The following is a 26,634-nucleotide window of genomic DNA, read 5'->3' as shown; positions in this document are numbered from 1 at the left end:
GCTTTGAAAAGCCAGTTCAAACAAAGTTTCATCTTAAAATTGGCTTGACAGTTTCTGGAGGGAAAAAAAACCCCACAGCTACACTTACTAGAATTAAATTTTCTTTTTTTCCTAAATTCCACCTGAATCCTGCTTTATGCTACTTCTCTGCAATGCTTACAGTATCAGAAAACTGAGGAGAACAAGGATTCTCTGTATCAACAAAATAGTATTAGTTTTTGGCAGGTATAAAAAATAAAACATACTTAAAGTTCCTAACTTACTTAAAATTACTTGTCAGGTTCTGGAAAAACATATGACTGATGACTATGATATTCATGCTTTAATCTTATCTGAATTTTAAAAATTCAGAAACTACAAACCTAGAAAGTAAAGTTACCTCTTTTTTTTGTTTTTGTCTTTTTTCTAATGAAGCAGTTTCCCCTACTCTTAGTCCTAAAGTTTCACCAGTAGCATCTCGGAGCAACTCTCTCACTCTTCCAGTTCCATCAGGTAAAATGATCATAGAATAGGTAAGGGTGGAAAAGACCTCTAAGATCAACAAGTCCAACCATTTTCAGGTTCAAACTTTAATTTATAAAAGCTCACACCAAAAAAAATTAATATTTGTTGAGGAGAAGTCAAGAGTAGATTTAAGTCTCTACTCTTGAATATTATAAAGCCCATGAGTGTATATAAAATACAGTTTTACATATATATATTTAATTATATTTTTATTCCTGTGGTGCTGCAAGGTTACATGTTCTACTTTTTAAAACTATTCAATAATGGAGTTTTGAGAAGCTTTAATGATCTTTCACTTACTATATTTTTGAATATTTTTTTCCTTTAAATTAGTTTTTTTGACATTTAAATTTTTTCCTTTCTATATTATGGAGAACTGTGCACATATGTGTTGCTAATGCTATAGAGGTAAAAACTGAGCAGAATATCAGAATATGCCCTAATTATGTGTGTATCTTTCCAGGGTCTGATGCATGCACAACCACTAGTACTGAGTCAGTATCTCCAGGGCAGGTAAGAGCTGAATAGTCTGGGCAGTAACCTGGTTTTTACAGTACTATATTAGTATATACTGTTCCTTTAGTCCCCAGGGAAATGGGATGTTTGGAATACTGGTTTATATACAGCAAGATTGGATTATTGATACGTTTTTTCTGCAGAGCGAGGGACTAATAAATGTTTACTCTGAAGACAAAAATCCATGAGGTAACAAGTGCTGAAAGATCATAAAGATCTGTTAAGTGTAGAAAATAGAAGAAGATCCAATATAATCCTAATCTACAAAAAAAACTAATCCCTAAATTTATTTCATAAATAAATGTGACATCTAAATAAATAAATAAATCTAACATTTGCAGCGTAGATGTGAAAGATAACCCTGTAAGGCAATTCTTTCTTCCCTTTTTTTTGCTAGAATAACAGAACTGTGAAAGAGGATGACAGGCAAACTGCAGAGGTAAGTGTTTCATGTTAAGAGGTGAACAAAGTCTGCTGGTTGTGTCTTAACACATATAACTTGTTTCTGTGACTAAAAACGCTGAAAAACTGTTCAGTGAGTGAAAAGAAAATTATTCTGCTCTAGGAAATTGTGAAGCACCTGCAAATGTGGTGGAGGAGAATGGGCCTGCAGTTGATCTTTACATCCTATAATGCACCCTGCACTAGCTCAGTTAAAATCAATACACTAAATGACTTTAGAAGTAAAGCAAAAATATCTACCATAGCCACTTTGGTGTATGCCAGTGTTTCAGACAGACATCCTCTTCCAGACCCCTTTGGTTCAGTGGAAGAGGTTACTGAACCTTGTGTTCCTTACCACTGGTGGGATGTTACTGCTCCACACAACTACCAGTGGAGAAGTTTATATGAATGTTTCCTAATTTGTTTTAGGTGATATTGGTTAAAGAGGTTTCTCTGTGTGTGGAATGGGCCATGCTTACAAAAACCACTATGGCAGCAGAGTTTTGGAGCAGTAACTATAAAGGAGAGGAGCAGCAAGATATCTAAGGCAGAGCCCATGGTCAGATTGTATGTTGGTGGCCTTAAATTGCTGACACAGGTACTCTTAGACAAAATACAGATTCTGTACCAAAGGAGCCAAGGTATAGGCAAAAATTCTTCTCCTGTAGAGATTGCAACCAAATTATCATCCGTGGTACTGCACACAAAGAAAGAAGAGAGAAATTACAATATGTGCTTTAACTTACTGTACAAGCCCATGGGGTTTTGTTCCCTTGGAAGGTGAGGGACTAACAGAAAAGAAACAAAGGAAAGTAACAGTGCTGTAAGATACAGGGTTAAAGGTGTGTGTTCAGACAAACCTTACCTTAAAATGATGAGGAACTTGGCTGTGTGAGCGTTGCTGTAATGGAGTCTGGAATGGGAGAGGTTAACTCAAAAGTTCAGAGAGGAGATTCCCAATTCAGTATTCTTTAAGTGCCTTTTAAAAATTATTTCTTTTGTTAACAGCACGTGTTTAAAAGCAAATGTCACTGAAAAGGAAATGGCTTTTTACAGTGAAAATCTGTCCTTGGGCAGGAGAACAGAGGAATCTGGATTTGTTTCTTTGTTTTATGTGTGTCCCTCTTCTTTCAGAATGCTGCAAAAGGATTAATTGATCGAAGGCAGAATGATCAAAGAAAGATTTCTCAGGGAAGGTTGGTTCCTCGTTCTGCTGGTTTTGAAAACTCCAAAGAGAAGCTATCTGACCAAAAAGAAAACTTTGATCCACGTAAACATATGGATACTTTACCCAAATGCTCCCCTTCAGGTGGTGATGGTGGCAGAATGTCTCTTAATACTTGCATGAATGTTTGTGAAAATGAACTTGGAAAATCATTCCTCAAGAAAGGAAAAGAAAATGATGTTCCTTTAAGAACCCATCTACCAGGACCAGGGATAGGAAATATGGACTCAAAGCTAAAAATGCCTGTTCCAGAAATGAGGGACCACAAAGTTTCATGTAAACCAGAATTTAAACTGTGTGGACTGCGTCCTCCTCTGCTACGGGCTGTGTCATGGGACAGCTTGGAGCCTGGGCAGAAAGAGAAAACACCTTCAAAATTACCATCTGAGGAAGATAAAAGCTTTGCTGGTAATAAACCCAGCAATCAGTTAAAAGCATTCAAAGACCTTCAAATCCAAGTTCAACCAGTTCGAATGCAGAAGCTGACAAAGCTCAGAGAGGTGAGTCCTAACCACTTGTATCCTGGTTTAAAGTTGTTTTCACATCTTGCTAAACTTCCAACTTGCTTAGCATTATTTTTATCATTGCAAGATAGATATAGTGATATAGTGGGAAACAGTTTCAGCAAAATCAACACAGAATTGTATCATGTTTTTCCTTTGCAACTTTAGTAAATTGTAACCTGTAAGTAATTCCATGGAACTATTTTATTTCAACATGCATCAAGTGCACTGTGGTATCTTCAGTATGCATGTATGTGCTCTGGCACGTTGTCATACTGAATGTACTAATTGCTTTCAGTCTGACAGAAAGGTGAGTCTACAACACAGTATAACTCATTTTTTGCATCATTTACATGACCTATAAAGAGAAAGCAACCGATTAACAATCATTTTATTTGTAAAACGTACATGGGACTAAATTGATCTAATTTTATTTCTGAAGAGAATTTTAGACCTGAAGTTCTCTTTAAAAGAGTCGCTTATGATTTTTACTTCCTTTGCTTCCCTGTGATATGCTTTTTCTGCTCCTTCAGAATTGTCCTCAGATCCACAGGCTCTCACATTATAGTGACTAATTGTTTCATTTCTGTATGAGTGGGCTGAGACCTCTGTATAAACAGAAATCTGTTACTGAAGTTTGGAGTTATAGTACTCTTGTATAAGGGCTTACAAGCCTTTGTGTATTATATATTATTTGTAAAATTTATTAGGATTTAAAATTCACTTTTACTTTGTCCAGCTGAGTGTCTTTGAGTCCTGTGTTGGTTGGTACTCTCCCTTCTGAAGGCAGTAGTCCTGTCTTTCAGGAATACCAGCCTTTGCAATAACATTACAGTTGCAGGTCTGAGGGGACAGTAAATGGTTTGGGTATGATTGTTTGCTTATTGAACATTCTCAGAAAATGTCTCAAAGTGTCCAGAGCTGTAAAACTGGGGGTCTCTGAGGGCAAGGGCAGGTTGAGAATGTCCAGACTCACAGTTCCTAATTCTAACATGATACAAATGTGTCAGAATTCAGAAGCATAGACTTGGACACTGTGGTATCTATAAACTAATTGTTAAATAATTGTCTAAATGATTAGTAAAAATTAAGAATTAAACCCTAAGAAAAAAGGCAGAAGTGTCATGAAATGATAAACCACCATAAGAAAGCAACTACCATGTCTTTAATACAGGAATGTCCTTTGAAAGAAAAAAAAAGTAGTAGTAGGTACTTTCCTGAACAGCTTAATAAGAATATTTTCTTTGATTCCCAGTAGTCAATATTTTAAGCTGAACAAAGGGCTGACATGTGAGGACCTCAAATTCTGCCCTTTGGTTAATTCATTCTCCTTTTATTGGGAATGGCAGCTCAGCTACTCATCTTTTCCTGTTTATATAACACACGTAGTCTTAGTGTACATGTATTATACATTGATTATAGAGGCACTTGAGCAATATAATGTTGGAAGAAAGTCTTTACTGTGAGGGTGGTGAGGCACTGGAACAGGTTCCCCAGAGAAGCTGAGGATGCCCCATTCCTGGAAGTGCTCAAGAACAGGTTAGATGGGGCTTTGAGCAACTTGGCCCAGTGGAAGATGTCCCTGGTCAGGGTTTTGACCTCAATGATTTTTAAGATCCCTTCCAAACCAAACCATTCTATGAGTCTAAGATTCTCTAGTTCTGAATGGCTTAGAAGTTGCTAAGCACAAATAACAGAATTAAAAAATTAATACAACACGATATGTAATTCCAGTTAGGTGAGCTTTGAACTTTGCCTCCAGTAGGAATTGTCTACTCACAAACAAAAGCAGGTGTTTGTGAATTTTAAAAAATATGTGAGAATATGAAAGAGATGATAAAAGGAGAAATAATACAACAAGATTTAATTCTGGAGAGCATTTTTCCCTATCTGTAAGGAGTAGGGGCAGAATACAGTGACAGTGAAGCATTAACTTGCAGCTGTAGACTCCCAAGCTCTGGTCTTAATCAAGTCAAAGTGGCCAAGTCTCATATATATGATTTTCTGAATTTTCTCTGTTTTCTGGGATGCTTAGTAGTTAATGGAGCTGTGTCCAAAATTGCTTTTTTTCACTCCCAATTACTAAAACTCTCTTTTTCAAAACTCTGTATTTCTATTTGAGTAAGAGGCACATTTTGCAAATCTCTGTTTGCATGACCAGGATTTTTTCTAAATAATGCCTGCATGAAATGTGAAATATGTAATAATTTAAAGTGTGTGTGAATGTCTGTGTATCTGTGCTATTTAGCACCTGACTATAAGTTAATATAGATAATCTGCATTATGTTTATTAACTAAAGTAAATGTTATATTCACTGTTTACATGGAAGGGATATTTAAACTGAGATTTCTAGTTCAGTTACTCAGATATGTTACTATTTTTCTTAACAGGAGCATATTTTGATGAGAAATCAAAATTTAGTTGGACTTAAACTTCCTGAACTTAGTGAAGCAGCTGAACAGGAAAAAGGTGCAGTATCATAAAAGCTGAAAGGAGTGTTTGTTATACACTGATTCTTATAATTGACTGTTGGAGGGGTGGGAGGAAAAGTCTTTTTGTTCAGTTGCAACAATAGTTGAAGCAGTCATGGAGTAAGGTAATAAATGGTGATTAAGAGAGACCAATAATGGAACTACCTGAATTTCCTGATGACCTGAGCCAAGAAGATGCTGTAGGTATTATTACAACCAAGTGAAAAGATGCACATGTGGAACTGAGTCTATTTTGGACATAATAGCTGGAGGACTGCCTTGAGTTTCAGTGGCTTTCTGTAAAAACTCTTCAGCAGTGATGGATTGAATGAATGTGACCTCTGCAAGATATTGTGGCCAGAAGGGTGAATTTAATCCTTGGGAGTATAAACAGGAGACAGAATGCTTTATTCCTGTTTTTTTATTTTAGTATATGTGTGGCAAGCGTTGAAATGGCATTTTCACTTCTGGTACACATTTCTATGTCAATGTTATTAGAAAGAGTAAGGCCACAGAAGAGTCATAAATGTGACTGAAGGATTGGGAAAATTTGCCTTGCCTAAGGGGGATTTTTTAAGCTCAATTTCTATGATATTTAAGGAAAAATAAAGGAAATGGTTTTTTAAGGAAAAGGCTTAAAACTCTACACAAATGAGGAAAAAGAAATCCGGCACCAAATGTTTTTTTTCCAAACTAATGCAAGCACAAGAAATTTGATGCATCTAAAAAGATTCAGGATAAAAATAAAGAGCAAAGATATAAACCTGAGGACAGTTCAACATGTGGAAGGATTAAATAGCAATAGTGCTGAGCTATCAAATGAAAATATTTACCCCAAAACTGTGTATTTCTTTGGAAGTAATAAAGTCAGGACTTGTTCAGAGTGTTTTTAAGGCCACATTAACTGAAACTGATTGTCCAAAATCTGATCCAAAGACAATCTCAATTTTTCTTAATGCTGTTCATTTTGCTGATTCATAGATCTGCTTTGGGACTATTTCATAAGGCCTTAAGTTTCTGTTACACTGAGAGATGGTTGAGGCATTTCGTGTTACCTCTGAAAGAGACTCTTCTTCAGTCTGAATGAAACAAGATTAAAAGACACTTCTTGTCCTCTATATTTAGTGATTATAGCTTTGGATTCTTAGAGGTGATAATATTATTCCTGTCACTCTGCTAATAGGTAATTTCCTGGAAATTATTTAGCAGGCTCTGTTTGAAAATGTAAAATAGTTGCCGTTTCACCAGCACGTTGGATAATTTTTTTCAGGTTTGAAAGTTGTGAGCAAAACATTATGAAAAGCTAAACATTATTTTATCCAGCTTTCCAGCCAAGATCTCATGAGCATCACAAGTTTTTTTAGAGTCCAGTAACTTATCTAAATGATAGCCAGAACATTAAGGGTCAACTCTTTGTCCTCAGTGGGGAAAACAAGCGAGGGATCAAATCCTTAGTTCATTTTTTAGGGAGACTTCCTTACATTGATATAAAAGCCATCTTATGCTTTTTAGCTGGAGTAGTAATTCTGCTTAAAGAGTAGGAAATAGCCAGATACTTCATTATTACTGTTATTAATCCAATATACTGTCTCCATGATGTTTTCTATCAATGACAAGTTATTGTGATCATCTGAGTAAACACAGCTTTGCACCTCCAGAAGTTTAGATAAGTGCAATAAATTACATCTGGAGACACTGTGGTGTCAGGCTGCATTTCATGGGGAAACACATGACTGTTCTTAAGACAATACTGGAATTTTTTAATATAAAGGAAATATAAAGCACATAACTAAAATGTAGCTAGAAAGAATCTCCCATTTTGTTCTGACTTTCATGTTAATGCTCACCACATTTATAAAATGTTTTGCAAGTCTAAGAATCTTTCTGCTACACCTAATGAAAAGCAGACATGTACAAAGTTACCTTCCCAAGTCTGAGATTCAAACTGGGGAACCTGCCTTTCCTACAGGAAGGTCCTTCAGTAAATTCTAGCAAGATAGGAGAGAAGGGAATAATTATATATAAAATTAAATAAAATTAAAATACAAAAGCTAAGTAATAAGAATTAAAAAAAAAAGTTTGAGCCGTACTCGGTCCTTATGAAAGTGATAGAAGTAGAGAAAGTAAGGATAATCTTCATGTCGTGTTTCAATGCACATGCAATGAAATGAGTGCATGTTGTAATTCATTACCATAAATGCTGCACAAAATCTCTAGTATAGTACATTACACTAGACTTTATCTTGGTAGGTGGCATTTAAAGCCTGAGGAAATGACAGTATTCTCCTAGAAAATCTCATGTCAAATATTCCAGAAATGATGTAAAGCACAAATGCAAAACATTAGGTTAGAAGTTCAAGTGCTGAATCTGCATTCAGTTTGAACTCTAGCAAAAGTACTAATACAAAAATTATTTTTCAGTGCATTAGAGACTATCAGAGCACATATTATTTCAGTTTTTCAATGACGATTTTGCAGATTACTTTTGTTGTCACTCCTCCAGAGGAAGACAGGGAATCTTTAGCTGTAAAGGGGGGATGAGTGATGTATCACCACATGCAATAGAGGAAGTAACATTCTGCATGAAGGGATAGACCTTTACTTTTTGTGCAGTATTGCTCCCAGTAGAGTTGGGTGGAAGCCTCACTGATTTTAAAAAGGACACAGTTAGCTAAGAGGTCCTATTTGCCTCTGAGATGCTGACTTTTAATAGTTAATGCATGACTTTTCAAATAACATAATTTTTTTTTTTTTAAATCTGAAAATGTCTTCAGGCCCTTCACCTCTCCCTTCCCCCACTGAAGAGGAAGAGCCAAAGAATAGCTCTGATGTCATGCCCAGCATTCCTGATGTACTGCTGCGAAAACTCCGCGTGCACAAATCGCTTCCAGGAAGGTAAAAGCTCATTAGAAGTGGAAAGATCATCCGGGAGGAGGAACACTAATGGGTTCCAGTGAACTCCCTTTATGGAGTTCCATTCAGAGAGGTCCACACAAGTAGATAAATCTCTGCATCTTAAAATGTGCAACGTGGATTTTCTGAACAATTTTGAAGAGGGCACCAGCTTCCGGTAACCGGCCAACTTTTAAAATCAGTTTGTAAACTCTACATAAAAAGTCTGAAACCTAAATTTCCTGTTACAAGTAGATTTTAATACGGATTTTTCCACTCCTGGCTTCCAGGATTGCTGCTGCAGGTATAAATTCATGTTGAAAGCATTGGTATTTCTCTCCCCCAGAAAAATAATCAGGGCAGATAATGCTTACCTATAGTAGAATTGGGGCAGGTAAGAATTCTGCAATTTTTCTGCAGGTGACAATTTTTTGGGGAAATTGAGTTTATTTTGCAAATGTAGTTGAAAGACTCACTTGCAAATTCACTGATTTGGGCTTTGCAAGACATTAAAACAATTCAAAAAATATTTGGCCAAAACTAATTCCTACATTCACCCAAGTGTTTTTGTTCCAAAAACACCAGAGGCCTTCAGTCATTTGAAACAGTCAATAAGTGTCCTCTGTGCCAATGAAATAAATATTTAACTTTTGTCATGAAGGAACTGTTATATACAATATTTTATGTAAATGAATGCACAAGGTGAAGAAGTTCAGAGAGAGCACTGCTTGATTGTAATCAATACTGAAATGTGGTGGAAAACTCATAAACCTCAGGCATATGTTACATTGTTCTTTTCAATCAAATATTAGAATAGCTTTGGTTTTAGAGACAAAACACATTAAAATGTGATTTTTTTGCTTTTATTTCTAGCTCCCCTCCACTTACTGAAAAAGAAGTTGAGGTAAGTATGTTCCTAAACTTAATTATTTTGGGCATATGCCTCAATTTTAAGTGGTTACTGTAAGTCTAAGGGTGGTTATTAGAACAAGGTAATGGGATGATTCTTTTTCCCAAAAAAATATTTCTCAGAAAAAAAACATTTTGACCTCAATCAACATAATGACTTTGTGAAAGAAGAGCAACATGAACTGTCAAAAGACAGAGTAGGAATAAGCAAAACATTTGTATGTGCGTTTTTCATAATAAAATAGGCATTCATTTTGGAAACTATTATAATATATACATAAAGTAGTGAAAAAATTGAGATTAAATGGGAGCAGAAACTAAACAAGTTAAATTGCATTTTTATTGCCCAATAGGAGCTTTGGGGCAGTTTTTAATAATATCTTGCTGTTAGTTTACATAGTTTTTGCTTTCTCAGTTCAAGCCAATAATTTTGTTTGCAGGTTGCTCTTTAGCTTGCAGGCTTTGTTTCTTTTTCTTTTTGATATACCAGTCAAGAAAATGATCTTTATTTACATAGATACATGGAACTGTTGGTGCCTTGTGCTTTGCAAAGTATTAATCCTAAGAAATAATGTGTCTGATGAAGAAAGAAACAATCTTTAAAAGCAGGGTGCAAGAGAATAAAAACGTTAGCACTTAATCTTTTGCTGGCTTCAGTGGTAGGTGTTTATCCCTGAGGTAAAACAATGCTAATGCTGAGCTCATCTCTGGACTTCCTCTGCACAGACTATCTGTTTAAAAACCTTGGGGACCCTTGGAGGAAGTCCAGCTAGAAAACAGATCCATTGTGATTCTGGTGCTTCTGGTAGGCTACTTCCTTCATTGTGTCCCTGCTCTACTGATCCCCCAGAAAAACATTCAGGAAAAGAGGCAATAGCACATTTACTCATAATTTAGTGGAAGTAAATAGAAGTGACTTTTGAAACAAAATAATTTTCAAAAATATCTTCAGTTTTCCGTTTCAATACTTATTTAAGCACCGAAGTTTGTTAAACACATACCTATTCATGAACTGTTATTGGAAATTACATTGCTGTGAGACTTATTGAAAAAATGCCTTTTTTTAATCCAAACAGAATGTATTTGTACAACTTTCCTTGGCCTTTAGAAATGATAGTTACACGTTGGAATCTCGAATTAACCAAGCAGAGAGAGAGAGAAATCTTACAGAAGAGAATGCCGAGAAGGAACTGGAAAACTTTAAAGCAGCCATTACGGTAAGAAAACAACAGGAATTCTTTTCCTGAACTGCAATGTCCATGGAAGTGCACACACATTGGAAATATGCATGACTATTATTTCTTACATGGACTGTAAATTCAGCCCCAAAACTTCATTTTCTGCTGCTTGAGCTCCTTACCGTGAGCTGCCTGCCACCCGACAGGAGAGAGAGCATTTTCTGCCACAGTGGGCCAGCATTGCTGGAAAGGCATAGAGGATGTTGCCCTACATCTGGCAATAAATACTATAAATTTGCTGGTCAGTTCTGAAATGGTCTGAAACCTGAGTCCTGACATTTACAACTTGAAAGATGCAGATACAAGAAGGTGGTACAGGAAAGGAAACAGTGAGGATTACTTAGGGAATACATGTACCCTCAGGATCAGGTTTTGGGCCTGAGTACACTTCTATTCCAGCTGTCCCTGATGTTCCTTTATAGCAGCAGTTTTCAGCCCTTCCTGCTAGCTTTCTCTGCATTTTCTAACTGAAATGATAAATATATCTCTGAGATGTATCAACCTATGTGCTGCACATGTTTCTGTGCAGAAAAGGGAAGGGATGGTTAGATGTCATGCTGCTAAATGAAAGATGTAGACCCAGTTTGCACATTACAAGGAGGTGTTGCCATTCTTATGAGAAATAGTGAGGAAAACATATATTTCTCCAATTTACATTATCAAGTACGTCATCAGGTAAGAATGCATACTATCAGAAAGATACTTACATCTTTTCATCTGTAATTTCAAATCTGCATTTCCAGATTAATTGTTTTGGGGAAAAAAAACCAGATGTTTTGAATGTTTTGCTGCTTTTCCCTCTGTTCTCAAAGAGCAAGCAAAAACAACCTATTAAATCTCAGGATTTTCAGACTGAAAAAATGTCTGTTAGGTTTGCCGTGTATTTCTCTTAAGAATCCCTAATTAGGCACCAAGGACCACGTTGCCAGCATGGGACAGATGTGATTAGCTTTTTCTTCCTCTGTGCAGTTCACACACTACTGTCTGGCTTTTATAAGCTTTTTTATGTATTTTATAACCGAGTGGAAACTGCCATTCCTATGAAAGCTTTTGTTCTGTACAATGGAATAAACTAACAAGCAATTAAATTTAGTGATCATTTCTCTGTAATCTCTATCATATTAGACCCAGACTTGTTCCAATCTCATTGAGAGGTTATCATCATTTCTGTAGGGCAGGCATACGTTATATGGCTCAATGACAGTTTTACCAGTCTTTCTGATTCTTTTAATCAATCTGGTAATAACTGATGTTTGCTATTCAAAAACCTAACTTCCAGAGAAAGCTGATCTACATGAACTTCAATTTGTTCAAGAAAATAAGCAGCTTACAGCTGCCAAGGAAAAAAATGGAAAATCTGAAATTCTGTGCATGATTTTTCTCAGACAGATTCTTCCCTTATGCTTTCTTGGTTCTTGCAGTCAAATTTTGGCTGCAATTTATTATCAAAGTAGCTTCCATGATAAATAAGTGTAAAAAAATTTTTGTGGCTGCAATTGTTGTTATTGTTGTGCCAGATTCATCAGTCTCTTGGCTGTGTCTCTACACCAAAGGTTCGCACTATAAATGCAATTTCTGAAACAACTCTACTTAAAAGATACTTACCTCCCTTCTTTTGAGGCGGGGGAGAAAAAGAGGAGGAAAGGTTATTCTTTTCTCACATCATTTCAACTCCTTGACTTACTCTTGCAGCAATACAAGTGAGGGGTTGCAGAGAACTAGGGGACGTTGCAGCTGGACAGAGGGAAAATATGTGGACAGCAGCACAGTGATTAATTACTTAAAACAACCTCATTGCCAAAACTATTCCATCCTAAAAATGCTCCTTTAGAATATAGAAACCATGCAGCATGACAAAGTCTGCCTGTAAGACTGAACTAAATTGTATAGGGTTGTCTCATAACAAATTTCTCTGTGAACAGAAAATGTATTCAGTGAAGAGATATTCTCTAAGGCTTTGGCTAATAAAACATCTAAATGCATTCTTGCTTTTGGGAACCAATCCCAAGGAATTTATATCCTTTGATGCTTTCCAGTGTTAATCTGTGCTGTCAAAGTGACAGTATTAATCCAGTGAATAGATGCGCCTACTGACTGACAAAAAGAGGTTCAGAAATTGCAATTGCCATTTGATTTACAGGCTATGTTATTTTTTTAATTATTCTTTTACATCTGGAATTCTTGAGACTATAATATCTCATGTTCCAAATGATAGTGGAGTATCATGACACTGAAAGGAGATGCATGTCCTTCTTAACACCCTGTGCCCAGGGAATTAAAATGTTTGTGCTTCAGGAGTGATTTTTAAGTGCTAGTTCAAATAAACTTGTCATCTGTAAAGTGCACAGGCAGTGAAGCACGATTCATGACAAATTTCAGGAGGGAGAGTGTTGCAAATGTGCTGAGCCCTCTTTAACTCCTGAAACAGCAGCAGCACTCTCTAGGTCGTCTGTGGTGGTAGTGCTGGCATTCCTTTGGGGCCACTCTGTCCATGGCTGGTTCTGCCTAGACATTTTTACCCCTTTTTGTGGCTCTGGCTACTTCATTTGAAAACTAGAAGTGGCAAGACATGATGATAAATCTTAGGTATTTCCTCTCCAGTCCTCAGCTCACCTGTGGCACCACTATGAGCACAGGGAAGCTTACCAGAAGCTGCTGGAGGACATCGCTGTCCTGCGGCGTTTGGCTGCCAGGCTGTCGAGTCGCGCCGAGATGGTCGGAGCCGTTCGCCAGGTAGGAACATCCTGGTGTTCAACCTGTATCCCACCTGCACTTGTTCCCTCTCTCTCTTTTTCAGCCATAGCTAGAGGTTACACTCGCCCTTTGAGTTTTATTTGCCCTTTTGACAGATTTTTGCCCTTTTGACATTTATTGCAGCGTCAGATAAGACACCATTTCAGTCTGGAAATAAGATTCAAACAGAAAAAGGTTACCCATTAAGCTATTCAACATCTGTACAATAGGAACATTATTCTGATGCATTATTCAGAACTACAGCTGCATCACATGAAACTTAAATCAGTGCAGCACTAGTAAGAAAACTTTTCTGGGTCAAAAAGCTCATCCAGTTCAGTCACCTGCCTTGGGCAGTGGCTCAGTCAGACAACTATGAAGAGTATAAGAACAGAGCGAGTATAAATGTGAACACAGCAATATCCACCCAGGTTCAAGACTGTTCCCTTTTAAGCAACCAGACTGATGCCAGTGACTAAGACCCTTGAGGGTTTGAAAACCAATGTAGCATGCCACATAACTAATCAGATGGGCACACAGGCAGGCTGTATAAATACATGTCAACATAAATTATGATATTCTGTGAAATATGTATGAATGCATGTGCATTTGTCTTTAACTAGCTTAGGAATTAGTTGTGGAGGTACCAATATTTCTTAAAGAACAGCTATTCCAGATTTAGCCCTGACAGGGAGCATAGATATAAAGGCAAATGATTTGTTGGAGGCATGTAGAGTTTAACTGGGTATTTCTTTCTTGTCTTCCTTAGGAGAAACGCATGTCAAAGGCAACAGAAGTAATGATGCAGTATGTGGAAAATCTGAAAAGAACATATGAAAAGGATCATGCTGAACTAATGGAGTTCAAGAAACTTGCCAATCAGAATTCTAGCAGAAGCTATGGTGCATCTGGTAAAAAAAATTAAAATTTAAGGGTTTGTCTTGCCTCTATACAGGGAGATGTTGGTGCTCTTAATGATTAAAAGTGAAGCACCATGAAGCCTATTCATGAAGTTCTGATGTACAGGAGTAGATTTTAAAAAGTTGTAGAAATAAGTTCAAGTGTTTCATATGAACCATACTTGATGCTATACTACAGTAATTTGAAATCATTTTCACTTACTAAATTCTGATGAGATTCAATGACATTTTCATTGGCCTCTTTCACATGCACATAGCCTGTGCAATTTTAATGCAGCTGCCTTTTAGGTGACAGATAATGGCAAAATTTCATTATTTAAAACTTTTTTTTTTTTTTTGCAACCTTGTCTTTTCTGTGCTGGAAACTGAAATATAAGTATTTTATTTTGCAAGTATCTGTATGTGGAAATAGATAGTGGCCTTTTGCCTGATCTCAGTAAAGATACTAATGGTTTCATTTTTGCAATTATTTCAAATTTCTTCTGCAGGTGAAGCTGAGATCAGAACTGCATGACAGATAAATATGTGGTCACTACAGACCTTGTATAAACATACTGTATCTGAGTTTGAAATACAAGCAAAGACTCTATTAGTATTTATAGATACTTATATAGTCTAAGGCTATCTTTTATCTTTTTTCTATATAGAAGATGGAGTGCCTCGTTCATCTAGATCCATGTCTCTTACTGTTGGAAAGGTAATTCTACAATATTAAAAAAAGTGAGCATTTGTTTAGGTTGTAGTTCCTTAGATTTAATTTATTCCTGCCACCTCTGAGTGTTGGATATAAAGAATTAGAGCACAGAGCCTGCTAAAGGCAACACTGGATTTCAGAATGAGAACCAGATAAGTTGAAACAGAAGTCCCAAAAAAAGATTAAATTTAAGAAGGACAAGCCCAAGTAATAAAGAGGGGGGAGAAAACCCAAAACACTAAAATGGTCTGCCTAAGATGGCTGAAGACTCCCCTGTGTAGTTTTGTGGCAGTAAATTAAATAAAACTGTCATTAATGAATAGGTACAGTTGGTTTAGTCTAGAACCAGGATCATGGAGTAGGTGACTCCTCCCATCTATTTACTAAATCTGTGTTTAACTCCTTTCCTGTAAAGTTGTCTAGACCAGAAGTGTTTGGATTTGCACTGAAACAAAGCTGTTAGATGCTGTGTTTTGATGTTTTTACTCTGTTGGAAGCCCAGATTTTACATAGATTTTATAGGTGGAAGCATTTAGCTACTTAGCAAATGACAGCAAAAACTTAAGTGATCTGTACTTGAGCTCGAATATGTTGTGTGCAGCTTGCAGGTGTTTGTCATATAAAGAATGCTCATGATCCTTGGGAAATGTAAAGCAATGTCACATGGTGGTATCTAACAACTCAGGGGTGGGGGAGAAGGGGATGTTCACAGGACATTCCTGTGGAAGGAGTGGGTGTTGTTGGTTCTGTAAGTTATGATTAGTAGGTTTAGATGTAATCAATATATCATAGTGGGTACAGGATATCAGAATGGGTACATGGCAAGATAAGAGTTTCATGTCCACCTTCATTATTTTCCAGTCATTGTGACACCAGCACCTTCTCCAGTATCGTTATACATCTGATTTATTCAAAGATAATGGTGTATAATAAGAGCTGACAATATCAGCTCAGCCCACATCTGTTGTGTGACTTACTCTACTGGGCTTTCAGTATGGAGGGAAAAGAGCAGCATCCCTGTACCACACTCATTTCACACTAAGCACCTGCCACAGCAAATCATACTAGAGGAATTTCTGGGGAAAACCACAACCTAGCATCCATTCATCTTAATTTTGTTCCCAACTCTCCTTTTCCCTAAGAGACATTAACCTACATCTTTTCCACACCTGTTAACCTACAGAATTGTTCTTCAGTCTGTCTTGCTGTGTGATAGAAAAACCATAAATTGTTGTTCCTCACAGAATATGCCTCGGAGGAGAGTCAGTGTTGCAGTTGTTCCTAAGTTTAACTCCTTGAACATTCCTGGTCAGTCACCAACAGCTTCACCTATACCTTCAATGCCATCCCTGGTAAGTAAACCCCGTATTTTAAAGGTACTATTTTTTGGCTAAATTACTTTTACATACGGCCAAGCCACAGTTACTAAAAAATGGAAGCCCTTTCATTGGTTTAACTTGTTTTGACTGCATCCTAGAGAAGGGGGTGGACAGAGGAAGATTCTATTTGGAAGGGACATGTGCTTTCAGAATCTACCTCCTTAAATGATCATTTTAGAAACTGCTGAATAGGGAGGACTGGTGATTCAGAGGCATTGCACATTAGTGAGGCAATTTACCTTTTCATCTGTAGTAACATACAGGAAAGAAGTTTTGAAAATAGGTGTCCAATGTAGGAGAGGAATTTTAACTAGAAACCACAGAACACTAAACAGAAACACGTGTAATCAATGTACAGAAATGTGTGTGGTACAAATTTAGAAGTTCTGTGATGATTTGGGATTAGTGAAGTCATCAGCCTCTGTGTTGGCTGTTTATTTATAAAACTTTAATAAATCAAATGATAATCTAATTTGAACATAATGAATCCATATAAATGCTTTAGAGGAAAACTGCAAGGCATACTAACTGTTCAGAGATGAGCTATGATGGGACATAACCTGAAAGTTATGCAGTTAAAAATGTTAAAAATGCAGGTTTATTTAAATGAGGGGGTTTGCTGAGAAGCTAAATCCATTTTAGTTTTAAGAAAAGCATCTGTTTGTGCAATTTAGTTATTATGTCCTCAGAGTCAATTGTTTCAGGAACTAAGTGTGTTTGTTTGCCATGGTTTATTATGATTTGGTTTTGTTTAAAATCTCCGTTAGAAAACTCAGCTATTAATGTTCTTCAGATAATAGGAGAGATAAAATAATTATACTATTCAGTGATCAATGTATTTTGGAGAAAATTCTTAGTGTGCAAGTTACTGTGGTAAATTTGGAAGCTCCATATTAAAGATACTTTGCTCGTGAGTGTGGGAAGAAAACCTAAGCAGCACATTGACTTTGTCATTTTATTGAACACTCATTTGAAATTTATTAATGGATATAACATTTGTTGCTGTGTTTTACTTACAGTCTGAATCACCTAGTAATGGAAGGAGCAGCCTAGCATCTAGTCCTGCTCTGCCAGCACTTCTAGAAAAGTGAGTTGTCTAGGTCATCTCCTTACCTATTAAATCCTAGTATGAAATGATAATTGGATCATTTCTGTCGTTCCTAAACCAAGACATGGGGTATTGAAATCAGTGACACAACATCAGCTTAGGTTGATTCACGATCTGGTAACTGTATTTTACCATGTCACCATCATATTTTTCTTTTCATGGTCAAGTTTACAAGCAGCATCTCAGAACTAAACTGAGCTTATAATCATTATTTGTTTAAAGTCCAAGTGAAAATAATGTCTCCTGTTAATATGACTTCTTTCTTAAGAGAAAATCCATCACCCACAGATGGTGTCAATTTTAGTGCCCAAAAAATAAGGCCTACAAAAAAGGTTGGATTCTAGAAGTTGAAATGGGTTCCACTGTTGAGTTTATTAAACCTGGACTTTGATAGATTTGCTGTAATCTCTCAATCACTTAAACTCCTTGTCCCAGATCAAATAAACAAAGATAGGAGAACACTGCAGGAAGAGAGCAATATAAAATGGCTTAACTTTAGGCTAAATGCTCAAAGCATTTTACTTAAGAAAAGTTTTAGTGACTAAAGAAATGTATGTGTTTGTGTTCTTTTTTCACCTGTGCATCAGTTCAGCATACAAAGTCAGCAGAGGGGAGTAGCTAAAATAAATAAAACCAATGTTTTGTTAAATTGGTATTTGATATTATTTCTATTATTTTCCCCTTATTTAGCTGGTTACAATATCTAAGATGATTTTTAGAAAATTGATGGAAATGTTTTCAAGAATAGCAAATAAATCCCATGGATGAGCCAGGAAACAAATGTAGGGGTTTTTTGCTTTTTTTTTTAAACAAGAAGCAAAGTGCAAGTCATATTACCTTAGAAACATAGTAATTACTGTTCTTAAATTACAACATTTTGAAACTAATATTTTTCTTGATGTTTAGTTTTTCTTTTGAAAGACATTTCATTTCTCTGTTGTACATTAAAAAAGACAAATCATGAGTCACAAATCTGTAGTGTGCTCCAAATACAAAACATTTCAGTGGTATTATTTTCTATTTGTCTTTTCTTTTGTCTTGGCAGTGGAAAGTCTAATGGAGAGCCTGACTGTGAAACCTCTACTTCTGTGCTGTCACAGAGCGGGTTGGAGGAGATCAGCCCTGAAACTAAAGCCAAGATAGAAGAGGAAGCATATAACAAAGGGTGGGAATATTTTATGTGAACTGAGTCTGTAAATATGTGCTACCAGATTACTGCATATGTTTCTAAAATTTATTTTTAAATGCAATTTTAAATGAGTGCCATAACTGAAAGGTGCTCCTAGAAGACAGTAATAATTGGAACAAAGTGGGAAACAACATGAGTGAGCTTCAGTCATTGTATTTGCATGGTACCTGTTGATTTTCAGCCTTTATTAATGAAAGGCAAACTGTAGGAGAGCAGTTATATCAGATTCTGAGTTGGGTGGGTGTTCTTATGTCAATAGTGCTCAGCTTCATGACAGGATAATCCAAAACCAGCCTTATGAAATATTTATTCTGAAAAGGCTACACGGAAACGAGTGAAGAGTAAGAATCAACCATTGCAGTAGTCATGTTGTTTGTGTCACAAAGTGCTTTACACAGCATGTTTTGGGGCAATTAACAAGTTTGGGATCTGTTTCTGAATGCCAGGATTTAGAGTGAGATAAAAATTTTGATCCCCTCCTGCAGAATCCAGCATGCCATCTATCTTCAGCATTGATTTATTCTCCAGGGGAAAAGAAATAGCTGGAGGGTGTTCAAAATTATTGAAAAATAATAGATAAATATTTACCAACTCCTTTACAATAGAAAAAAGTTTTTCTCTGTTGAGGACTATAACCTCTTTTTCTCATTCAAGATCATAAATTTTGTATCAGCCCTTATATAATCCTCTATTAAGGCTATCTGTGTACTGTACTCACAGTCTTCAGCTAATTTTTACTCTTGTCTAAGTGCTGCAACACTGCTACTTCTGTTTTATTGCATGTTTCAAAGCATAAAGTTAATTTTTCATTAAATAAAATCAGGCTTATAGAGCATGCTAGACTAAGAAATAAATGTTTTGTGTGTTAAAGCTATCAGGAAGGCTTGAAGAAAACCAAAGAACTTCAAGAACTGAAGGAAGAAGATGAAGAGACACCCAAAGAAAGTCATGATGAACATGAAGAAAGTGAAAATGAAGATGAGATTAAAAACCTGAAAAGCAGGTGAGACAGTGGGGTAATATGTCCATACAAGAGGGGCCACTTTGTTCTGTTTGTGGTACCCAACCAAGTGTTTTATACTATCACCTTGACATGTTTTCCTGCAGTCTAGAGAAGCATATTTCAAATAACAGTATTTTCACAGAAAGGCATGTTCCAAGACAATGGAGTTACAAAATGCAAGTTTTTATTTTACTGTTTCAGCTCAAATTGTATGTTGACATCAAGATGCTTCATCTCAATGGGGTTTGGTTCTGATTTGAGGTAAAAAAACATTCCAGAAAAGTTCTTTAGATGCCAGAAGGTATCTCTCTGTAGACATGCATTGTCTCATGGAGGTTGTAATTCAGGAATCTGATGCCCAAATTTGTGCTGTATGTCATTCCAAAGGGTCACCTACAAGCTGAATGCAGAGTAAGACAAGCTTCTCAGCTATGTTGGGCTTGTGTCCAATCCCAAGCTAAGGCAGGGAACCTTACTTGATCTGGAAGAATTCATTTCCACTCCATAAGCATTGTGGTTATAAACATCTGTAGATTTGAGGCTTCAGCCACGTTCAGAGGGCAACCATCTCACTAGTCATGAAAGACTAGTCATGAAAGTCATCTCACTCTCAGAAAGAAATGTTTATGACATGTTCTAATGTTTAATTTAGTTGATCAAGGTATGAACAGTGCAGGATTTTGCATCATATCAAGCTCTGAGACAGGTGGGAGAAATAGAAGCGAAGTTTACAGTCTTGCAAATATTACTCAAATCATATCATAGTGAAATAGAAAATGAAATAAAATTTAGCTATTTAGCTATGTAAGTGTGACTTTGCAAAATGTAAAACTGCTTAAAAGTTTCTGCCCAAACTGTGGACAATTAAGATAAAATAGCTTAGAGAATAGGGAAGGTTTTTTAGCAGGTAGAAAGGGGTGGGGAACCTGAAACTGTTTGAAATGATAAAACTTTATGTAACTACTCTATAATGGTAAGAATAGGAGGTAAAACTAAGTGTCTATTTAAATAAGGCAGACTCCAAAAAGAGTGTGTGTATAGATAATTTTAAACTTGCTACTTTCAAACTGTATAAAAAGCTATGGTATTGGGGAAAAACACCTGCCCCTTTGCATTCCCTGGCTGTAGTAAAAGTGCTTTTCAGAGTGTTCAAAGGTTTCATTGAATCAATAGAATAGTTTGAGTTGGAATATCTGAGTGTACAGCTCTCCTTAGAAGAATTTTGCAGTCTGTTTCTTCTTTGACAAGGTGTTTCTATTGGGAAAAAAAGATGGTGCACCATATATCTATGAAACCTCTCAAACTGTAAAGCTTAAGATAATAAATTTGCGTATATAACAGTTTTCTTTTAATTTTACAGCAGACTTGAAGTCATCATTAATTATTTATATATACTGTACCCCAAACTGTGCAAACACTGGAACGTGGTATGGCTTGTAGTGGCTGCAATCATCATTTTTGCTGTGGTGTTGGGAATCTACCATTCCTACAACTCCTGCGATGAGAAGTCAGAGGGAGCTGAAGGGAAGGCCAGCTGCTCTGCTGCCCACCAGTATTCCTGGTGGAACTCAGGATTTCGACAGGAGCAACGCACTGAATAATAAAGGAACGACCACGGATTTCTGGTACCTGAGCAAGTTTGCATATTAGACCACTGTTGTTAAAGGTAGTGCTTAGTCACCCCTACGGCTGTCACACGTGAGCTGTCAGACAAGTGAGTTGCTCCACACCCCCAGGTCTGGGGATGCAGGGTGAACACATCTTGCCCAGATGAAAATCTGATGAATAATCCTGTCAGCCCTCTTGTTGTAACTGACTGATACAAATAAAGTATTGTGGAATCGTGATAAGGTTGTGGCAGTAATGAGCAACCAGCAAAATGTTGAAAAGAATGATTTGCACAGGACACTGATGTTTTGAAGAAAATCATAAAACCTGCATTTGCAGTTAGTGCTTTACTTGGCATTTCCTGAATTTATTGTTGATTGTTGAAGTACTAATTGCATTTAAGTCCTTTGGGGTTTAAGAGTCTAATTAATTTCCTTATTCATGATTATTGGGTAGAAATAGAAGTTCTTCTATGGAAGAATCTGATTATATTATTAGACCAAATGCCTTGCTGATAGAGTAATTGTAAGAGGAATTATCTGTATGATTATTTAAATGGAATGTTAAGTACATGCTTAAATGTGTTTTATGATATACTTTAAGAATTGGACCACCGCTGCTTTTTTAAACATGGAATACTCAACCTAAAATGGGGTCCATGTGACATCATCAAATAAATCCGGGAACTTCTGATATATCTAAGGGACATCTTTGCAGAAATTTCTGTATGACACTCAGAGTCAGGGCTGGTTACAGCAAAAAGTAGCTGCTGTTTGGAAGGTTAGATGAGCTGCCCAAGCCCAAAATACAGCACTCTTGGACATGGGAATTCTTTATTAAAAAAGAAACAAAGAAAACAAAAACTCTTCAAACATCTATGTACAGGTGATCACACTTAGTGGACTCTGCCCTACTACTAATACTGGAGATAGATATTCTTTGAGGTCTGCAGCAGGAACACAGTTCTGCAACAGCCAGAACCCAACCAGTGCCTACGTGAATCAGGACAGGGAAGCAGTGAGGACTTAAAAAAGCTCACTGTGTGTTTTTAGTAGTTCATTTTCAGAACCTGATGCCAGGTTTCCAAATGATCTGATACACTTCCAAAGCTGAACTGCCAGGTCATGAGAGATTCATCTCTTACAGTTCTGCCTATCTGGGAGTTGCGAGTTCTTACACAAGAATGTGAAAGTCTGAAATTCTTGGATAAGCAATTCCAAAATGGTGAAGCCATTATCTGTAAAAACCCCACCACCTAGGGCTGAGACCAAAATGTGTGTCACTGAGGGTGTACCTTACGTACCTGCTGAAAGTCACTTCTGACTGAAGGTGAATTGTGTCTTTCCTCAGCTATAGCCACAATATCAAAATCAGTGTGACACTTGATTGCACTCATATCTTGCATTCTTCTGCCATTTCCTGGCTGAGAAGCAGGTCTGTTCACCAACTGAAGGATAAGTGTGTTATGAAGTACTGTAATTTCAGTTCAGACACAGATAATACTGTCCTGTTTTCTTTTGGTGTAAACACTGAACCTCAAGCTAATTATCAAAGAAAACAGGTTCCTAACTCAGTCAGCAATTTAATTCACATGTCTGGCACTAGTAACGAATATCCTGCTAGTGAATTTTTGTTTGTTGCATCTTTAGCCACGTGTTTCTTAGGAGACATTTATAGAAAAGAGAAAGAAATTAAAAATTTAAAAAAGCAGACCATAACCACTTTTTTTTTAGGGGTGGTGGGGAATGAGGAGTCTATAAGCAGTTAGAAGGGAGGTTTTGTATTTTAAAGTCTGTATTATTGAGGAATAATGTGCCTAAGGAAGTTCAAAAAGGATAATGGGAAAGTGTCATTTGGTCTAAAATTGTAATTGGTAAAGAATAAGACAGAAGAAGGTTTCTTGCAAATTACTTGGAATCTGTTTGGTTCAGTTAGAATATCTGACTGTGAAGAACTACTGTGATATTTCACATACTTTCAGTATTTGAAGAAACTTGTCAGTTGTTCTTTGAATACTTCTTTATTCAGCTTCTTTAACTTAATATTCTTTACAAATAACATGCTTAATAAGGCATTAAAAATTGAAGGTAAATAGTTCTGAACATTCAGAATTCTCTATGCCAGAAATTATGGAGCATATTTGATTATGTGATTGTGGACATGGTGGGCTGCATTGAAGAAAAATAATTATCAGTGCCTATAATCGAATTAATTCACTTTTATTTGCATCTGCACTGATGTGGGCCCACCAGCTTATTTTAAGTACACATAGAAACTTATTGATATCAACAGGACTCTCAAACTGCTTAATGTTAAGCATGTTCTAAAGCTTTTTTGGTCAGTGGGTGAACAAAGTCTCCATGCTCCCTTGAAATTCAGCACACTGCCTTTTTGTGGAATTAGTGCACCAGGGCCAATTCCCATGAGTAGTTGTACTGATTTGAACAGAACTACTTGCATGTCTAAGGCAAGTGTAATTTTGCCACAAAGTTTTTGCTTGCTTTGGGGAATCTACTGAAGGAGGCAAGAGATTTTAATGAGGGTGCAAAAATGAAGATAAAGTTTATTTTTAAAAAAATTCTTCTTTTTATAACTACTTTGAGCAAACTGTCCACTAAAAATAACAAACCACAATGACTAACAGCACAGTAAATAGTTTTGCTTATATTTTTCAGTTAGTTAATGAAAACACCTTTTTTAATAAGAATCTAGATTAAGCTCAAAAACTATTCTAAATGTCATTTTATTTGTTGGATGTTAGTTTGCTTTATCTGGGAAAAAAAAACCAACAACCTCTTCTGTGTTCAAAGATCACATCAGATAACAAGAAACAGAGCTATTATTTATGCTATTAACACTGAAATAGTTTTCTTGAGGTGCAATATTTATTTTTCTGCTTTAACGAGACACATTTATTGTTTTTCCTGCACAGCACAAATGTTTCTAGTAAAAGGAATTTCAAAAGGGCACTATTTTTGTGTATCATATTTAAATTTGTAATATTGTAAGATTTTGCACAAGTGTGCTGGTATTGTACTGTATAGTATCACATACTTGAGTTTTGAAATAAAAGTATGGTTTCAAGTCCTCAATGTTGTTACCTTAAGGATTTGGGGTTTGCCTGTGCTCTGTCTGCACATTGATGGCTGTGTTCTCATGAAGCGTGTTACATCTATCAAGGATCTTGTTCTTAGTTTTCCAGTTCTTCAGGAAAATTATGTAGAAGAAGCAAGCAAACTCCTGTGTCAATAGAGAGAATGTTTGGGAGCAGGGTCGTGCCTGTCACACCATAGCAACCAGATGAGAGAGGAAGCTGAGATATCCTGGAGAGAGTTTAGCACCTGCTTCAGAGGGAGGCCACGTGTCACTGAGGAGGCCAAACGTGGAGAGCCACAGGGGAAATCTGTAAGCAAAGGATTCTGAGCGAAAGGTTAGGATTCTTTATTTGCTTTGTGTCCTCGTAGACTTGAGAGGTTGGGGAAGCCTGGGCTTTGTGGAGAGCTGTCCAGTGGGTAGGAGACAGTGCTCTCTGATAGTCAGTGACAGGGAGAAAAACTCTGGGACAGTGACAACCTTGAAAGGAATTGCTGTAACCATGGAAAGACCCCGACATTTGTATTTTCTGCATAAACGTGTTTCCTTTCCTGCTGTTCAGGTTTCAAGGGTCCTTTAGAAATGATTGTAGAGAACAGTTACTTCTGTCCTCCCATATGAAAAGTTTTCTGTTTAGCAACCCTCATCAGCATTTTAAAACATGCTGGCATGAGAGGCTGGGAATTTTTCTTATAAGTTACTACAAGTATTTAGGTCAAACTCTAATTAATCATTCTGTATAAGTCTGCGCTTTTTTTCACTGCACTAATTATGATGAAGACACAGAAAAAGGTTAAAGACCTTTTGTACTGTTACAGTCCAGATAAGTGGTCTTCCACACAGTTTTAGAACAGCTGAAATACAAAAAGGAAGAAAACGACAAAAAAATAGTTATTTCTGTCTCATTTCATCACTCTAAAATTCTTTTCTCCCTCCTCTAATCTGTGTTTTGCTCTTAGAAGACCATGTGAAGCAGCTTATATTTTTGTTTGGTTTTGCAAAGGTGTTTATCTCATTTTTTCAGCTAAAAGTCCTACTAAAGATCAAGAGCACAGACTGAGTTTGACTAAAGGAACTTTGCCACAGTGAGTATAGTAGGCACAAAGTGTTAAAACTCGGCAGGACAATTAGCACACAATTTTAAAATGTCAGAAACCCAGCTCTTGATTAGTTTTCATGGTAGGAAGTACTTTGCAGTTCAAGTTAAGCACGGAGATGGTAAGATTTTGTTTAATGTTCTCAGTGTTTTACAGCCACAGTCTACTTTTCTCCTCCCACATTGTAAATGCAAGTGAATCCACTTACAACCTGCTTCGAGTGAGGATTAAGTCTGATTACAGTATCTCACATTGCCATCACTTTGTAGAGGCAGGTTAGTACAGAACAATAATGGAGGGAAGAGAAACTGGAGCAAGAAATTTGTCTGAAGATCTCAAGGAGCTTTACTAACATTCAGTTCCAAACCACAGCCCAAGCACAACCCAATTTTCATTTCGTTATTGCTGATGGAGACATTATTTCACTAACCCACAGCATTCTCCCATTCTCCTTAGGCCCTGCAGGTGCCTGTCTGTGTTACAGAATACCAAATCATATCATAATCATGTTATGTGCTGCCCTAGGAGATTGGGCATGTGCCCAGTTAAAAGCTAATATTGCCTTAATATATTAAGTGGGAACTTTCTACAATACAAACCACAGCTTAAAGAGGTAGCTACTGTTACATTTGTGTTTACAGGACTTTGAAAACAGCCCGAGGACATAGGGCATCGAAAAGTTTCCTGAATCACAAATTGAACATGATGTAACAAAACCATCCTGTTGCAAAAAAAAAAAAAAAAAAAGAGAGAAATGGCTCACACCATTCTAAACTCTGTAAGCAGGTAAAGCAATTTATTAATCAGTGCTTAGCATTGGCAAGGCCTCACATGGAGACAAAAGAGCGAGCCAGCAGGGGTTTCTTAGCTGAAAGAAAAGTGGGAGCAGAGGCATAACTCTTTAAATACATAAGATAGTTGCAAAAGATAAGGGAATAAACTATTTTCCATGTTCATTGCCAGCAGGAAAAGAAGTGATAGGTTTACATTACTAAGTCAGTTTAGAGTAGGGAATACCTGTGAACAGTAAAGGACAGCGAAGCACTGAAATAGAGTGTTTGAGGAAATGTTAGGAACCTGCCACTGGAAGTCTTTGAGAACAGGTTC

The 26,634-nt window shown here is 36.7% G+C and overlaps 1 protein-coding gene across 14 annotated transcripts in view; it reads left to right on the top strand.

Moving 5' to 3' along the window:
• IRAG1 (inositol 1,4,5-triphosphate receptor associated 1) overlaps positions 1–26,401 on the top strand; it is a 105,362-nt gene extending 78,961 nt beyond the window's left edge. For 9 of the 14 annotated variants that reach the window (XM_051803886.1, XM_051803881.1, XM_051803885.1 and 6 more), the window contains 16 exons: positions 415–492; positions 968–1,017; positions 1,418–1,459; positions 2,599–3,189; positions 5,584–5,662; positions 8,439–8,559; positions 9,430–9,460; positions 10,542–10,682; positions 13,305–13,436; positions 14,206–14,347; positions 15,004–15,053; positions 16,295–16,402; positions 17,449–17,516; positions 18,583–18,702; positions 19,598–19,729; positions 21,090–26,401. In XM_051803886.1, coding sequence (XP_051659846.1) covers positions 415–492; positions 968–1,017; positions 1,418–1,459; positions 2,599–3,189; positions 5,584–5,662; positions 8,439–8,559; positions 9,430–9,460; positions 10,542–10,682; positions 13,305–13,436; positions 14,206–14,347; positions 15,004–15,053; positions 16,295–16,402; positions 17,449–17,516; positions 18,583–18,702; positions 19,598–19,729; positions 21,090–21,330 — 2,126 coding nt within the window. In that variant the 3' untranslated portion in view covers positions 21,331–26,401. The remainder of the gene's footprint in view (positions 1–414; positions 493–967; positions 1,018–1,417; positions 1,460–2,598; positions 3,190–5,583; positions 5,663–8,438; positions 8,560–9,429; positions 9,461–10,541; positions 10,683–13,304; positions 13,437–14,205; positions 14,348–15,003; positions 15,054–16,294; positions 16,403–17,448; positions 17,517–18,582; positions 18,703–19,597; positions 19,730–21,089) is intronic. The other 5 variants (XM_051803894.1, XM_051803893.1, XM_051803889.1 and 2 more) reach the window with 4 other exon arrangements.
• The last annotated feature ends 233 nt before the right edge of the window (positions 26,402–26,634 follow it).

The sequence above is a fragment of the Manacus candei genome, unplaced genomic scaffold (genome assembly GCF_025592945.1).
Source record: "Manacus candei isolate 608988 ecotype Guabito, Panama unplaced genomic scaffold, ASM2559294v1 h1tg000060l, whole genome shotgun sequence".
Classification (NCBI taxonomy): domain Eukaryota; kingdom Metazoa; phylum Chordata; class Aves; order Passeriformes; family Pipridae; genus Manacus; species Manacus candei.
Note: the sequence above shows the minus strand (reverse complement) of the source record. Positions and strands in the feature narration are given on the sequence as shown.